Source organism: Muscardinus avellanarius (assembly GCF_963383645.1).
Source record: "Muscardinus avellanarius genome assembly, chromosome: 14".
Lineage (NCBI taxonomy): Eukaryota > Metazoa > Chordata > Mammalia > Rodentia > Gliridae > Muscardinus > Muscardinus avellanarius.
The window spans coordinates 20,591,208-20,606,691 of record NC_137800.1 but is presented as its reverse complement, the minus strand read 5'-3'; the positions used below and the strand labels follow the sequence as shown (position 1 = coordinate 20,606,691).

Below are 15,484 nucleotides of genomic sequence, written 5' to 3'. Positions count from 1 at the left end.
GGGAGGCGGAGACAGGAGGATCACGTAGGTTTGAAGCCAGCCTTGCTGGCTTAAGAGACCCTGTTTCCAAAAATAAAAAAGCATGAAATAGGTCTTCGAGTGTAGCCTGGAGGTAGAAGGACTTCCAGGAACCCCAGTATCACCACCAAAAAAAAAAAAAAAAAGGCAGTTCAATACATGGGATTGCATTAAACTGAAGAGCTTCTGGAAAGCAACAGAAACTATCAAGAACCTCAACATAGAGTGAACAGAATGAGAGAAAAAATTTTCCAACTATTCCTCCAATAGTGGACTAATATTTAGAATATACATAGCTGGGCATGGTGGTGCATGCCTGTAATCCCAGCATTTGGGAGGCTGAGACAGGAAGATCATGGTTCATGGACAGCTTCAGCTACTTAATGAGGCCCTTTGAAACTCAGTGAGACCCTGTTTCAAAATAAAGAATAAAAAGAGGGCTAGGAGTGCAGCTCAGAGATAGAATGCCCTGGTTTCTAGTCCCAGAACCTCTAAAATAATAATAATAATAATAATAATAATAATAATAATAATAATAACAATAATAATAATAATAATAACCCAACCAAAAATGAGCAAGTGAACTAAATAGACTTTTCACAAAAGAAGAAATTCGAATGTCCAATAAATATATGAAAAACTGTTCAACATCATTAGCAATCAGAGAGATGCAAATTAAAACTACCCTGAGATTTCACCTAACTCCAACTAGAATGACAATCATTAAAAACTCAAAGAACAACAAATACTGGCAAGTATGTGGAGAAGTGGAAACTGTAATACATTGTTGGTGGGATTAAAAATTAGTGCAACCACTTTGTAAAAGAGTATGGAAGTTCCTCAGAAGAAAGACAATGAACTTATCATATGATCCAGCAATGCCACTTTTCAGAATCTATCCAAAATAATAAAAAACAAAGTATCAAACTAATGAATACATATTTATATTCATAACTGTACAATTTATAATTGTCAAAGTATGGAACCAGCCAAGATGTCCATCAACATATGAATGGATTACAAAATTATGGAATATTCACACAATGAAATTTTACTCAGCCATAAAGAAGAACAAAATTACATCATTTATAGGGAAATGCAACTGGAGAACATTATGCTAAGTGAGATTAGTCACTCATAAAAAGTTAGAAATTGGGTGTTCTAATATATAGAAACTAGAGAGAAAAGAGTCATAGGAGAACTCTAGACAAGGAAAAAAACATAGAAAAGCAACCTAATTGAGGGATATGGCAGAAGGGAGAGGGAAATTTTCTAACATACATGATGTACATTCAGAAATATATTGAAGTCAATCACTAAGCTAAACATGAGGAGGAAGGAGGGTTGAAGGAATGGAGTGGGAATTAGGGAAAGGCTAAATGAGTGATGTGTGCATGTATGCCTCTACCATCTTGTACTCCATTAAGATGTATGACTACAATGCACCAATAAAAAAAATTTTTTTAAGAAATGTATTTAAATGTGGGTCCAGGTTACTTCTGTAGTTGTAGTCATACCTTCTTGCATTTGTTTTGATGTTTCCTTCTTGTTTGTCTTGACCAATAAATGGAATTGGGAGGCTGCTTCTTGACCTATGCAAAAAGTGTGCGGTGTTTTTTTCTTTTCACCATTTTCAATTTAAAATTTAACTCTATATTCCTGGCTCTGCCACTTAAGAACATGAAATGCCTTCTTGATTGTACTGACTTTTAACTTTATCTGACTGCCTCAAGAGTACTCAAGCTTCCACTCTACCCTTCAGCAACAAAATGTTGAGGTAGCCTTTCAATTTCTCCCCTCTACATGCCAAAGGACCATCAAGAATCTCAGTTTCCTGCTCTGCCCCTCAACTCAAAGGAAAGGAAGTATTCCACTTTTGCTGGGAAGGTGTTAACATACCTGAACTTCCAACCTTACCACCTTCAAAAAACAGATTATAGGAATGAACAAGTGTTTTGCCAGAAATGGGTTTAGCAGGACAGTTAGGAGGCTGAAATTACTTACCCATCTAGCACTAGAGCTCCCTACCAAAAATAAATAAACAGGAGCTATCTATAACATAATATTGAAAATGGGAAAATAATCAACATTCATTCTTGAAACAAAGTGCTTCAACACGCAGTTACAAACACTGCTGAAACAAATGTAAAACCAGAAAATCTTAGTAAGGATATGAAAGTTATACAGTGAGCCAACTGCAAATATGGGAATTATAAACTGGAAGAATATAGTAGTAGAAACAGACTTTCTGGATGGGCACCATAGTAGAGTGAGGATAAGATGACAGAGGATAAAATCAATGATTTTGACGATTAGTGAACAATCAACTGAATTTACGTAACTTGAACACTGAGAGAAAAATAGATGGATAGAGAAAAAAAGTACAGATTCTCAGTGGCCTAAGTAGCAATTACAAAAGTGCTAACACTAGTAATATTGGAATTAAAGGAGAGAACTGAAAAGGAGATACTAACAAGGTAGGTATCTGAAGAAAATTATGGGTAAAAACTTCCAAATAAAAGAAAAGACATACATAAACTTAAAAATTCAAGAATCTGAGTTAATAGCAAGTAAAATGTACCAAAATAAATCTACCCCACATACATCCTAAATTTCTAATAACAAAGAAATGAATCTTGAAACTAGGTGGAGACACTCTTGCTTAGAAAACAATTCACATGGTAATGGGTATCTCATCTGAAACCAAGAATAACAGAAGAAAAGGGCATGCCATTTTCAAGTAAGAAAAAAAAAGAGCTGTCAACCATTAATTATATATCTGGCAAAATTATGATGGAAGAAAAGTAAATGTACACCCTAATAGCAAACCTATCTTTGAAGCATGGGTAAAGGAAATTTTCTTTTTTTTGGTGGTACTGGGAGTGGAACCCAGAGGCTTTCTACCTCTGAGCTATACTCCCAGACCTTTTTTATATTGTATTTGGAAACAGGGTCTCACTAAGTTGCTGAAAGCCTCACTAAGTAGCTGAGGCTGGCTTTGAACCCGTGCGGGTAAAGGAAATTTTCTCAAAAAACAGTAACAAGAGAAGTCATAAAAATTTAGAAAGAAATGTGAACATCTGAATAGATAAAAGAGAAGGGTATAAAAATACATTATTTTTCTTGGCTTTCTTAAATCACATGATGGCTGACACAGAAACTATCAAATGTGCTAGTTCATGTGTACAGAAGAAATACAAGAAAATTATGTTTGAAAAGTGAATCTAAATGGATGACAGATTTCTATATTTTGTTCAAAGATATAAAACTTCCACATTGGGATATTATTATAAGTACATCTAAAGCAAACACATACATCATATCCTTGGTCATAAACCTCAACAAATTTAAAAATAGTAAAATCATCCAGAGTATGTTTTCTCACCATGTGCAATAGAAGTAAAAATTTATAACAGGGAAACCTCTGTACTTTCAGAAATTAAACAAGATCTTTCTTTCTTTCTTGTGGTAGAGTACTAGAATTTGAACATTTTATCTCTGAGCTATATCCTCAGACCCATGTTTGTTTTATTTTGAAACAGAGTCTTGAGGCTAGCCTTGAACTTGTGGTCCTCCTGTCTCAGCCTCCAAGATACTGGGATTATAGGCAAACGCCACTACGTCCATCTCTAAATAGCACATTTCTAAACAATCTGTAAGTCAAATAAGTTTAAAAGAATCCAAAACATGTAAAGAACTGAATAAAATGAACACAAAACTTATCAAAATAAGTAATGCACCTAAGGTATTACAGAGAGGGAAACATAGCATTTTATGCGTATGTTAGGAAAGAGAGAAGCTACTGAATTAATAATCTAATTTTCTACCTTAAGAAATTAGAAAGTGAAGAGCAAAATAAACCAAAGAAGCAAATGGAAGAAAATAATGAATAAAAAATAAAAATCAATACAAGTGAAAAAAGGAAAATAACAGAGAAAAATATTTTGAATAAAAACCTGGTTTACAAAAAGTCAATAAAAATGGTAAATATCTGGGAAGACTGAAAAACATGGGAAGAAGACACAAATCATGAATATTAGTAATAAAATAGGAGCTATTAGTATGCATCCTTCAGGCACTAAGCAGATGATAAAGGTATGCTAAAATAACTTCATACTTACAAATTTGAAAACTTAGAGGAAATGAATTCATTTTTCAAAATCACCAACTACCAAAACTCTGCCTAAATAAAATATATAACCTGAATAGTCCTAAATCAAACAAAGAAATTAAAATTATCATTAAAAAAATCTCAAAAAACAGTGAGAAAAAATCTTCAAAGCGCAACCTAAACTTAAGCTGCCGTTGATCATTATCTGTACTTTATTATTACAGTAAATCTCTTACTTTAATGTTCTTTAAAGAACATTAAATCAAAAATATTTTCTTACAACAATAAAAAAGAGGAAATTAAATTATTGATATGTGCTAGCACTTGTATCTTTATACTCTAAAAATTAAAAATAATTTAGCCAGGCGTGGTGGCGCACGCTTGTAATCCCTACACTTGGGAGGCAGAGACAGGAGGATCGCGCAAGTTCGAAGCCAGCTGCTCTGGCTTGAGAGACCCTGTTTCTAAATTTAAAAAAATATATAAAATAGGTCTGGGAGTGTAGCCAGGAGGAAGAAGGGCTTCCAGGAACCGCAGTACCACCAAAAAAATAATAATAATTAAAAATAATTTAGCTTAATTTATAGGAGTTTATCTGAGTACCAGTGAGAATTGGAAAACATTTCATGCAGTTAAGTGAGACATATTAAATAGAATATACACTCGAGAAACGCATTTTAAGAGAGATTGTTTTTGAATTGCCTTTTCCCCCTAAATATCATTGTCCACTTTTTGGTGTGATTGTGTATCAGTGACATTTTAAATAAAAATAATAAATTTAGAAAGGTAGAGACCATGTTATTTCACAGCTCTTTGGCTTTACTCCTGTTTCTCCTTCTAAAAGATAACACTACTTCTTCTTTACTTCCCTGTCTGATCACTTGTATGTTTCAAGGTTTATAAATCATGCTTTTATTTTTCTTTTTTTTTTCTTTTTTTTTTTTTTTTTGGTGGTACTGGGGTTCCTGGAAACCCTTCTACCTCTGGGCTACACTCCCAGACCTATTATATACTTTTTTTAAAATTTAGATACAGGGTCTCGTAAGCCAGAGCGGCTGGCTTCAAACTTGTGCAATCCACCTGTCTCCGCCTCCCAAGCACAGGGATTACAAGCGTGCACCACCACGCCTGGCTAGGCTTTAAATCATGCTTTTAAATGACCTTTTTCTTTGCTCCCACAGAATCATCTGCAGATATCTGGTGGAAATTGATTATATTTGGTATGCAATGCTCTGATTCTCTATTCTTTGGGGATAAGTTCTTCTTCCACTTACACATCCAAGGCTTAATAGATGCTACAACCCATCACTACTGGGTGCTAGATTATCATGGTCAGCTGATGTTCCTTTCCACAAGGGATTTGCCCAGGTTTGAGTATGTGACCAAATCAAAACCAGTGTGATTCAAGAAAAAAAGATGACTGAAACTTGTAAGGTGAATTTTAGAAAAATACTCCTTTTGAAGGGATGTGAGATTTGTAAGTGCTGTGACCACTGATTTAAGGCTGAATAGGTACACTTTTCCTGGGATGAAGTTTCACGTTGGAAAGACCATCAATTAAGCTGGCAGATGACTGAGAAACTTAATAGTTTCGTTTGGGCTATTTGAGGTCAAACCTACTTATAAATTTTCATTTATACGTGTCAATTAATTTACATTTCAGTGAGTTTTTACTGGTTCAAGAAGAAACCACATGGTTTCTGTCTGCACTCACCATACTTCAACTAAAGTATTAAGTTACCTATTTTTCTCCCCTCTAACAAGAGTATGAACCTTTGGTGGAATGGGATCTTATATCAGTCACATCTTTTGTTCCCAGTTCCAATCTTATCACATAACATATAGAGATCAACAAATATTTTTTTAAAGTAAATAGCAAGAGAATGGCTGTTGAACTTTGAAAGAGAAGACAGAAATATTGGCTAATTGTTTCAAATTTATTTTCTATTTGCAGGTAAGTGCATTGTCTATTTCAGTAATCCTTTGGAGTACAGTATGACTGATATATCTATGAAGAGTATCATGGCCCTCTTTCTTTCTTAGTAGGACTGCCTCACAGGAAGAGAACTCCCATTTATTCAAGAGGAAAAATTTAATGGCAAGAATTTGCTTTAGCACTTGGAAAATACTTTGACAATGGTTAATTGACAATAATTTAGTAGATAATGATACATGATGCTAATTGGCCCTAGTCAGCTAAAAATAAGCAAATGACAAAAATCACAAATATAAACTAAAAAGGTTCTTTGTAGATCTAGGTTTAGAACTTCTGTACCCATTTTAGAATGCAAAACTCTACTAGGCCACATAGCATTCTGAGTTAAAAGATAAACTGATTCTACATGCAATCTTATGTTAGAATTATTCAAATAGTAAATATGCAGATCTAATACAATTTTTAAAACACATCGGTATGGGTTTCAAAGACGGAAGTGCTTTTGTTTTTCTGACATGCATATTTTTAAATCTAATAACATTATAAAAATGTGTGTAATTCTAGGCATTGAACATAGAGTGATATTATTTTTAAATATTCTTAAACATTTTGCCATATCTCATTTGAATCAGTACTTCCTATCCTGCAAAAAATTAGATATGTATACCTCATTGGCCACTTCCCGGTGTCATCTTAACAATTAATTAATTTTACTGTATTCACATTCCAGTTTAAATATTGAAAAAAATGCCTTCTTAAACATTACAGTAATTGAACTGATTGATGTGTTTCTCATATTTATTGCAGCTTTTAAAGTTTGCTCATTTACTGAATGTTTTAGATTAAGTTAAATCACAAGAAGGCTTGTTTATCAAATTATATATCTAATATGTTAGGAGTTAGTTTATCCAGGGTCATCTCTTAAAACAAACAATAATAACAACAAAAGTCGATTAGCATCCTGCTCTAGCAATTCCATTTTGATTTCCTATGTGTTTATTTTTTATTCCTCTGAAGAAATTCTTAATAATTATACTTTATCATAAATTGAAAATAAGTAACATAAAACTTGTATGATTTTGGTAAATAAAGTTCCAAAATAAGGACAAAAATATTTCTTTTGACATGCTTTTTATGAGGCTATCAGCAAGCAGGACTTAAATTTAGTCCTGAAATTTTAATAGCCAGGTTTTTGCTTCCTTTTCCCTTTTTAATATACTTAATTTAAGCCCATGGATGAATTTGACAGAAGGCACCATTTATACAGTTGACTTTTATTGATGAAATGTTCCAGAAATGACCAAGTTGTGTTTGTAGGATAATTTATCCATCACTAAGCCATCTATCTTGGTAATGTCAAACACTTTAGAATCCCCTTAATGCCTACCTCTCCTTCCCTTCTATCAGCCAGCAATAATTGGAAGACAAATATGTGTTTGATTGGCAATATTTTGCATATGGAAAGAGAGTGAAGCTTAGTCAATTATTTTCTCGGCCAACCAGTTGGATTCCCTTATAGTTTTTTGGCTGGATGTTACTGACACTTAGGGTCCTAGTAGACAAGGTCATGAGACAGGGATTAAGGTACCCAACCAGGACATAGAGTGACTTTTACCATGAAATAGCAAGCTGCTTGAATGAATCATCCCCTACTTTTTCTGACTTAGAGATGAGTCTAGTTTTTACTGATTGAGATCAGTAAATGAGCAACATGTAAGGAAGAAAAAATAGGGAGGCAGCAGAATTGAAGAACACAGACATTTCTATATAGAGAGAAAATGTCTAGAAGCAGTGTAGCTCAATCATTCTCAAGAACTTGATAGACCCTGAAAGTCATTCATTTTTGCTTACTACTTACGGGATCTGGGGTGTGTGATGATGATTAAAAGACAGCATTATGCAAGTGCCTGGCTCTGTGCCTGACACAGGGGAAATGTACTTAGGATACTCAATGACAGATATTTATGGACTAATTGAATGTTCAATAGGAAGAATGAAATGCTAGGGAAATATAAAGCACAAGCTTTCTGCCCCAATAATGGTTTTGCACTATATATATATATATATATATATATATATATATATATATATTGCAAACCCAATCATAGCATATATACACATACATACATACATATATGCTATGTATATATATATACATATATGCTATGTATATATATATATGCTATGTATATATATGTATATGCTATGTATATATATATATATACACACATACTCATATAAACTATGATTATGTACAAGATGATAGAAATGCAAAGAAGGAGCTGGAGGTCCATTTGTGTGTGTGTGTGTGTGTGTGTGTGTGTGTGTGTGTTCTGATTTTCTAAATTATGGTCAGCAACACAAATCAAGTTCTCGCCCATCATTTAGTTTTCTAGCACCAGTGACTGACTCTACCAGGTCTCCACTCTGTGTTTTTTCTCTCTTTCTCTTCTCTCTCTCTCTCTCTCTCTCTCTCTCTCTCTCTCTCTCTCTCCTCTCCTCTCCTCTCCTCTCCTGTTTCCTAATCTGGTTCTCAATAAAATTGAGAAGCAGCAAATGAATGATGTGTTCTTCTATGTTCCCACCTGCCTTGACCTTCAAGGTCCTCAACTATCCCTCTCATATCTTATCTCCACCTAATACATGCCCTTCTTATTCTTCCCTGCTGTGTTTTGCTCCTAGCAAGCTTCAAATTAATCCCCACTGAAGTGTCAACTGATAACCAAAGTGTTGACTGAAGTAGGAGTCTCCTCAGGACTATTTAAATGTTGAAATCAGGCTCTTTGAAGACCCAGTTCAATTATATCAAGAAACTGTCAGAAAAGACTTCTTTGTCATTAGTAACATCACACAGTAGACTTTTGCTCTCCCTACCAGCATGCTGTGCTGCTTAGCTAGACAGTGACCATGACTTTGGAAGGGAGATTTAAGCAGCTTTGTTCTTATTGAGGGATAACATACCACACCAGCACAAATGAACAGGAGACAGATATAGATTCCCTCTTTTTACAGTGGAATTTCATATTAGCCCTTTTGCTTGTAAATCTTATGATACTGTCTTGGAGCTTAATATTCTACTAGGGTCTTTAAAAAAAGTTATATACAACCATCGTTGCTGTTCTCCAACAACTTTTACAACTCTTCACGTTTTGGAGCAGTCTGTGTGGAATTGCATTTGGGGAAGTTGTCAGCAAAACCTAGATGTGAGAAGAGTCTATGAACATGCTAGGACTGGCAATGGAATATTTACATGTGGGAATGGGGGTAAACAATAAATATTGTTTATTGACTAAATCTAAAGGTGATCATGTTAGCCTTTAATGGCAATTGCTATGCTAAAAAATTATAGAAGTTAAAAGGAAGGGGGTATATCAAAGTATCATTTCTCACCAAATATTTTATAGAAAATATCATGTCTTTTTTCAGAGTTAGGACACAAGGTTAGAGAATCATTTTAATTTTAAAAATGACTGACTTCTGCCATACAGAAGGGTTTCATTGGAGGCAAAATTCCAGTGACTTTCCCATTAGGTATAAATTTTAAAAGAATTATGTTTTGAAACATGATGAAATGTTCTTATTGAATTGAGAAGAAAGTACTTCACCTTTTGATGCAGAGAACTGAGGGTGGGGGTATAAGGGACTGACGGACCCAAAACATGAAGTAGTAATTATGGAGAATATATAAAACAAAACTCAATATGCTAAGATGCATGGCAGAGTTCCCTCTGCTAGGCTAAAATATCTTTGTAGAATTAATATGTGTTAGTGTTTTAAAGCTATTTGAAATATGCTTATATTAATCAAGGCTTCTGTGAATCACAGTTATATATTTTATGATATTTTCCCCTTTACTGGTATTCATTAAGTAGAAATGGAAAAAATAGAGGAAAATGTCTTTTTCTGAGTTAAAATAGTAATTTCTTTCCTTTATGTGTATATTGTGCATTCATTTTGATCTTACATATACAATTAGAAATATTGATTATTGTTTAAATTCTATTTTGATTAGCCGGGCGTGGTGGCGCATGCTTGTAATCCCAGAATTTGGGAGACTGAGATCTGGAGGATCGCGGTTGGCAGACAGCCTCAGCTACTTAGTGAGGCCCTCTGCAACTCAGTGAGACCTGGTTTCAAAATAAAGAATAAAAAATAGGGCAGGGGGTGTAGCTCCGAGGTCAAATACCCCTGGGTTCCATCCCCAGACCCGCCAAAAAAAAAATAAATTCTATTTTGATGTAATTTGAAAAATGATACACAAGTATCATCTAAGCTCAACATGGAGCAGATGAGTATGCTGCTATTCAACTCTCTCCTGAATTTCAGAAGCTATAATAATTTTTTAAAGAGCATAGCTTTTGAGAGATACAGCTTGGGCTGACATAGCTAGTCATTCGAATGGGGATATTTAACATTCTTGTAGTCTTTATCTTGCAGAAATCTTTTGATTTGAATGCATCCTTCACTTCACCTGAATCCTCCATTTATGGTTTATGGAAGAGAGCTTCTTCATCTGATTATTTTTTTTACATCAAACTCATTACTGATTTTTTTTTTCAGTTTATTTAGAATATTCAGAAAAGACATGGAGAACCAAATATCCGGTCGTAAATGTAGGTTTAAAGTACAAAATTAGTGTTAGGACTTCAAAGGGCTCTTCTCAAAAAATAAAAAAAAAAATTCAGGACGAAGACATAGTTTTTTTTTTTAAGTTTTTGTTTCAGATCCTAAAATGTAAAACATAATCACCAGGAAGTTTTTATAAATGGGAAATGCATCTACATTGTGAATAATTTATGTGTACTCAAACACCCTACCTGATAATATTTTGATCTTAAACACACACACACACAGAAAGAAAGAAAGAGAGAAAGAAAAAAAGAAAGAAAACTTCAACTTTGTATATTTGAAACCTTTAAAGTTTGTATTCTGTGCTAATACAGAAGTTCACAACAAACTACAGTTTCGGAGATCCCCCAAGGCCCTGGGATGGCCTTGCATTAGGCAGAACTCATCCAGGAGGTTTACCAGATAGAAAAGTCCTGGGGATTGCTCCTTGGTCATGCATAAAGTTTTCTTCAGACCTCATTTCCCAGCCCTGCCTGATCACCCTTGAAATGGCAAAACCGAGGCAGCTCAGAGGGACCCTGCGCTCTGCGTTACATCCTGGAAGAGAAAACGAGCAGGCTGTCTCGCGCACAGGAGGAGAACCTCTTCTGGAGCAGAGAGGTTAGAAAGCAGATAAGGATTCCGAGGCAGGCGAGGAGCTACCGCATCCTCTGGCTCCAGCCGAGCGTCGCATCCCTCCTGAGCCTACTGCGGCTTGGATTCCGGGAGAGGAAGGTGGGACCGGAGGAGGTGGAAGGGGAGGAGGAACGCGAGGTGCGGAGGGAGGGTGGGCCAGGGGAGCCGGCGGGAGCTGGGCGCGCGGGGGGCGGGTGGAGATGGGGGGGCGCGCCGGGCGCAGGGAGCTGAGTGGACGGCTGCAGACGGCGGCGCGTGCAGCAGCAGCTCCTCAAAGCAGCGAGTTGGCAGAGCTGGGCTGCATTTCCAGCGGGAGCTGCGAGCCCAGAGCCGGCTCACAACAAGGTGATGTGCCAGGAAGCGGTATGGAGCCCGCTGGAGCTGCTGAGGCTGGGGCTTAACCCTTCTTCAAACCCCTTCTTCTCCCTTGGGTCTGCGTGCGTATGAGTGCCCGGGTTTGGGGCTAAAGCCTGCGGGGAGGAGACACCCCTGTCCCTGCTCGTCTCCCCCTGGCTTTACCCCCGTCGTGGCGGATGCATGCCTTGCGGGGTCGCCCTGGTCTCCGTGCCCCTTATTTGAACCGGCACCCCGCGCCCTCCTTGTGTCTCCTCCAGATGCTCAAGGTGCCAGCCGTATTGTGTGTGTGTGCAGCCGCTTGGTGCAGTCAGGCTCTCGCGGCAGCCGCGGCGGTGGCTGCGGCCGGGGGGCGGTCGGACGGCGGTAATTTCCTGGATGATAAACAATGGCTCACCACCATCTCTCAGTATGACAAGGAAGTCGGACAGTGGAACAAATTCCGAGACGTAAGTGCTGCCCATCCTCATCCCCATCCCCTGACGCGCGCGCGCGCTGGGCTCGGAGGATCTGCCGCCAGGGTGGGTGGGGAGGGGGCTCAGTTTTCCCCGGAGAGGGATGGGGGGGGGGCTCCAGCGCATCCCGGCTGGAGAAGTTAGTTCCGCGGCCCCCCTCCTGTCTGGCGGCAGGAGGGCTTGCTTGCTGGATGCACCGGAGTTCAGGTCGCACCAGGCTCCCACGGTTTTCCCCCCACCCCACTTTCTCACCGTGCCTCCCCGGACCCCGAAGGTCTGCGAAGTGCTGGCTTTACCTGCTCAACTTTTGAATGGTGTTTCTGGCACCGGTAAACACCTCAGATGTGCCTTGGCGTTGTATTTGCTCCTAAAAGGAACTAGGATCGATCCCGTGACTAATGGTCCATTAAGGAATTTGAGGGAGGAGGTAGGAAGATGGGGGATTTGTAAATGCCCGCTTTCCATGGGTGGGAGCCTCCGGAGGGTGTTTGGCCGCACCAGTCGGCAGAAGTTGATCTGCTCCTGATTACATAAAAAAAAAAAAATTGCTATCAGATTGGCGTTTCAGCGATAAGTTTCATCTCGAAGATGTTTGCCAGGCGTTTGATTGCGTTTTACTTCAAAATGAATCATCGCTGTGAAATCAGCGGAGTGAGATGTGGTGGTGGTGGGGGGGCACCTGCAGGTGACCCCGATGAAAGAGTTAAACTGTAGAATCCCTTGGGGGAGTTTCCTAAAGGGCCATTAAAGGGCAGCCAGTTTTAGAGACTCTGGATTTTGTTCCCCTGGAGCCAGTGGCCAGGACTTGCTGGCCATTTCTAATTCCCACCTGGAAGGGCTGCCTACGTGAAGGGCACAGCTTATCCTTATCTATTCAAGTTGCCCCTTCCAGCGAAGAGACCGCCCTGACCGCTGATTCCCTCCCCCAGCTGACCCTATCAAACCCAGAAAGCCTGGAAGGGAGAGCTGGTGATTCACACACACGTTGCCAACCCTCGCCATGACATTTGAGAGGATTTCTTATGGAGTCCATCTGCAGGGCATTATGTGTAGCTCAGTTAACTTCTTGCATCAGCTCAGACTCTCATCGTTTAGGGAAATCAATGAAAGCTGGAGCTAATTTTCATTTTGGCCCCTTTACCCTCTCCTCCTCTCCCAAACCCTCCCTCCTCCATAAAGTAACTAGCAAGCCAAATTCAGGGGAGAGATTCTGAAAAAAAAAAAAAAAAGCAGTTTTTACTTTAAATATAATTGTAGCTGGTTGGTATTCAGCATGGATTCATAGCATGAAAATTGATAAGGACGATGCTTAACGGAGAACTTAATCCTACATGCGTTATGAGCAAAGCATAAACATTTTGTCGCTAAATGAATACTCATAAAGCAAACTTTTATGTATTTGCTTTAATTTTATGCTCACTAAATATAATGAAAAATAAGTATGCATGCTAATGAGATATTGCTAAACCTGAAGATATTTTCTGTTTATCATGCCTTGATTTGGAAAAAATGTTGAAATTCTTCTCAATATTTTATTAGTACTTAATATTTAGACATTTTCTTTCTTGATGACTGCTTCAAAGTCTTTGGGGCAAATGAAGTTTCCTTCCTTAAAATACACTTTGTCTTGAACGTCTTCGTGTTCTCTGATTTTAGTTTTGCTCTTTGAATTATTATGACTGAGTAGTCTACACTTGGACAGTTTGTGAATGTGTTTGATTTAAACTCTGTGGCAAACGGAGTTGCCTTCTCTACGACTAAAATGCTAGAATTCATGCAGCCAACTTCTATAGAGACACAGAATGTTTCATTTCCGTGGTATTTTCAGGCTTTCATATGTGATATTAAAGGAAAGGGTCATCAAAATTATATGTAAATTTAAATAAAGAATTTACTGAGATCTTTTAAGCAAATGTCTGTTTTGAGGTATGTGCAATTCATACAATATAATAAAGATTTTAAAATGCCATGTTTAAAAATGCAATTTTAACAGGACAATTACATTTTTATAAAGATAACTTCTGGAAGAAATGGAGAAGATTAGTACTATCATTATTTTTCCTCTATGTAACCACCTGTTGCTCATTATTAACATGACTAAATGTTTGCTGAGACCAGAGCTTCTCAAATCATAACTCTGAATACGTAATATGGAATCCTTATTTACACCATCTACTCTACTGCTATTTATGTATTTCCTTTCCCTTTTTGGGAAATCCAGTAGCTTATTTTTTGTGTGTGTCTGTATCTTTCTGGATGCTGTTTATTTTTTATGCCATTTTTGGCTGGAAGTACATGATTATAAGCATTGCTTGGAATAAGATTGTATTCCATGAATATACCTCTAAATGTTCTTTTTGAGTGTTTATATCTTAATTTATACATTTGCATTCCCAGCATAAGCAAAAGCAAAGAAACATATAACTCTGAGCCACAATTTGTAGAAATTGTTCGATGGCAGTACTCTTTTTACTGACTTCTCCCATAAAAATATAGTTAATGTCACTTAGAAAAAACAGAAGCTTTATGATGCCTTCTGCCCAATTAGTACTGGAAAAAATCCTTACTTACCTTCTTTTTGTGAGTGACTGCAATTATTTTAAAAGTAGTTTGAACTGTGCCTGTGTGTGTGTGTGTGTGTGTGTGTGTGTGTGTGTGTGTGTCTGTGTGGTACTGAGGTTCATGGAAACCCTTCTACCTCCGGGCTTGGTACTGAGGTTCCTGGAAGCCCTTCTACCTCCGGGCTACACTCCCAGACCTATTTTATATTTTTATTTGGAAACAGGGTCTCTTAAGCCAGTGAGGCTGGGTTCAAACCTGCGCGCTCCTCCTGTCTCCGCCTCCCAAGCTCGGGGATTACAAGGGTGCTCTACCACATCCTTCTGAACTGTGCCTTTTTAAAATTGTAGTTGAAAATACCTTAGATGTTACTTTAAAACACAATACATAATTATTTTAATTGAATAATGAAAATCAAGTGTTTCTCTTTAATACTGAATATATGTAAATAAATTCTACATGTAATAAAGTTTTAGGAATAGGGCATGGCTAGGAAGTGTTATGTGAAAGTTAATGAACATAGGCTCCACGGCCCCTCAACTTCCTCAGAACAAATCAGGGAAATAACAAAACCAAAGACGGTTTACCATGAGTTAGTATTAACAAAGAAGATATTTCAAATAATTTTGACCATTCTGTGCTAATAGTGTTCATTTAATTAAGCTTTTTTCTTACATTTGTTATCTTTTAATCTGAATTGAATATAATTATATAAATATTAAAAACTGTTAACCCTTTGAGTATCATTGGCATATTTGCTTACTAGAATAAAAATTCTAGTAGAAATTTTAATTCCTATGTTTTGGG

The 15,484-nt window shown here is 37.3% G+C and overlaps 1 protein-coding gene across 4 annotated transcripts in view; it reads left to right on the top strand.

Annotated features, from left to right (window-relative positions):
* Positions 1-11,923: 11,923 nt before the first annotated feature.
* SPOCK3 (SPARC (osteonectin), cwcv and kazal like domains proteoglycan 3) overlaps positions 11,924-15,484 on the top strand; it is a gene marked incomplete at both ends in the record, with an annotated part of 365,032 nt that continues 361,471 nt past the window's right edge. For 3 of the 4 annotated variants that reach the window (XM_080709752.1, XM_080709750.1, XM_080709749.1), the window contains one exon: positions 11,924-12,112. In XM_080709752.1, coding sequence (XP_080565878.1) covers positions 11,924-12,112 — 189 coding nt within the window. The remainder of the gene's footprint in view (positions 12,113-15,484) is intronic. The other variant, XM_080709751.1, reaches the window with a different exon arrangement.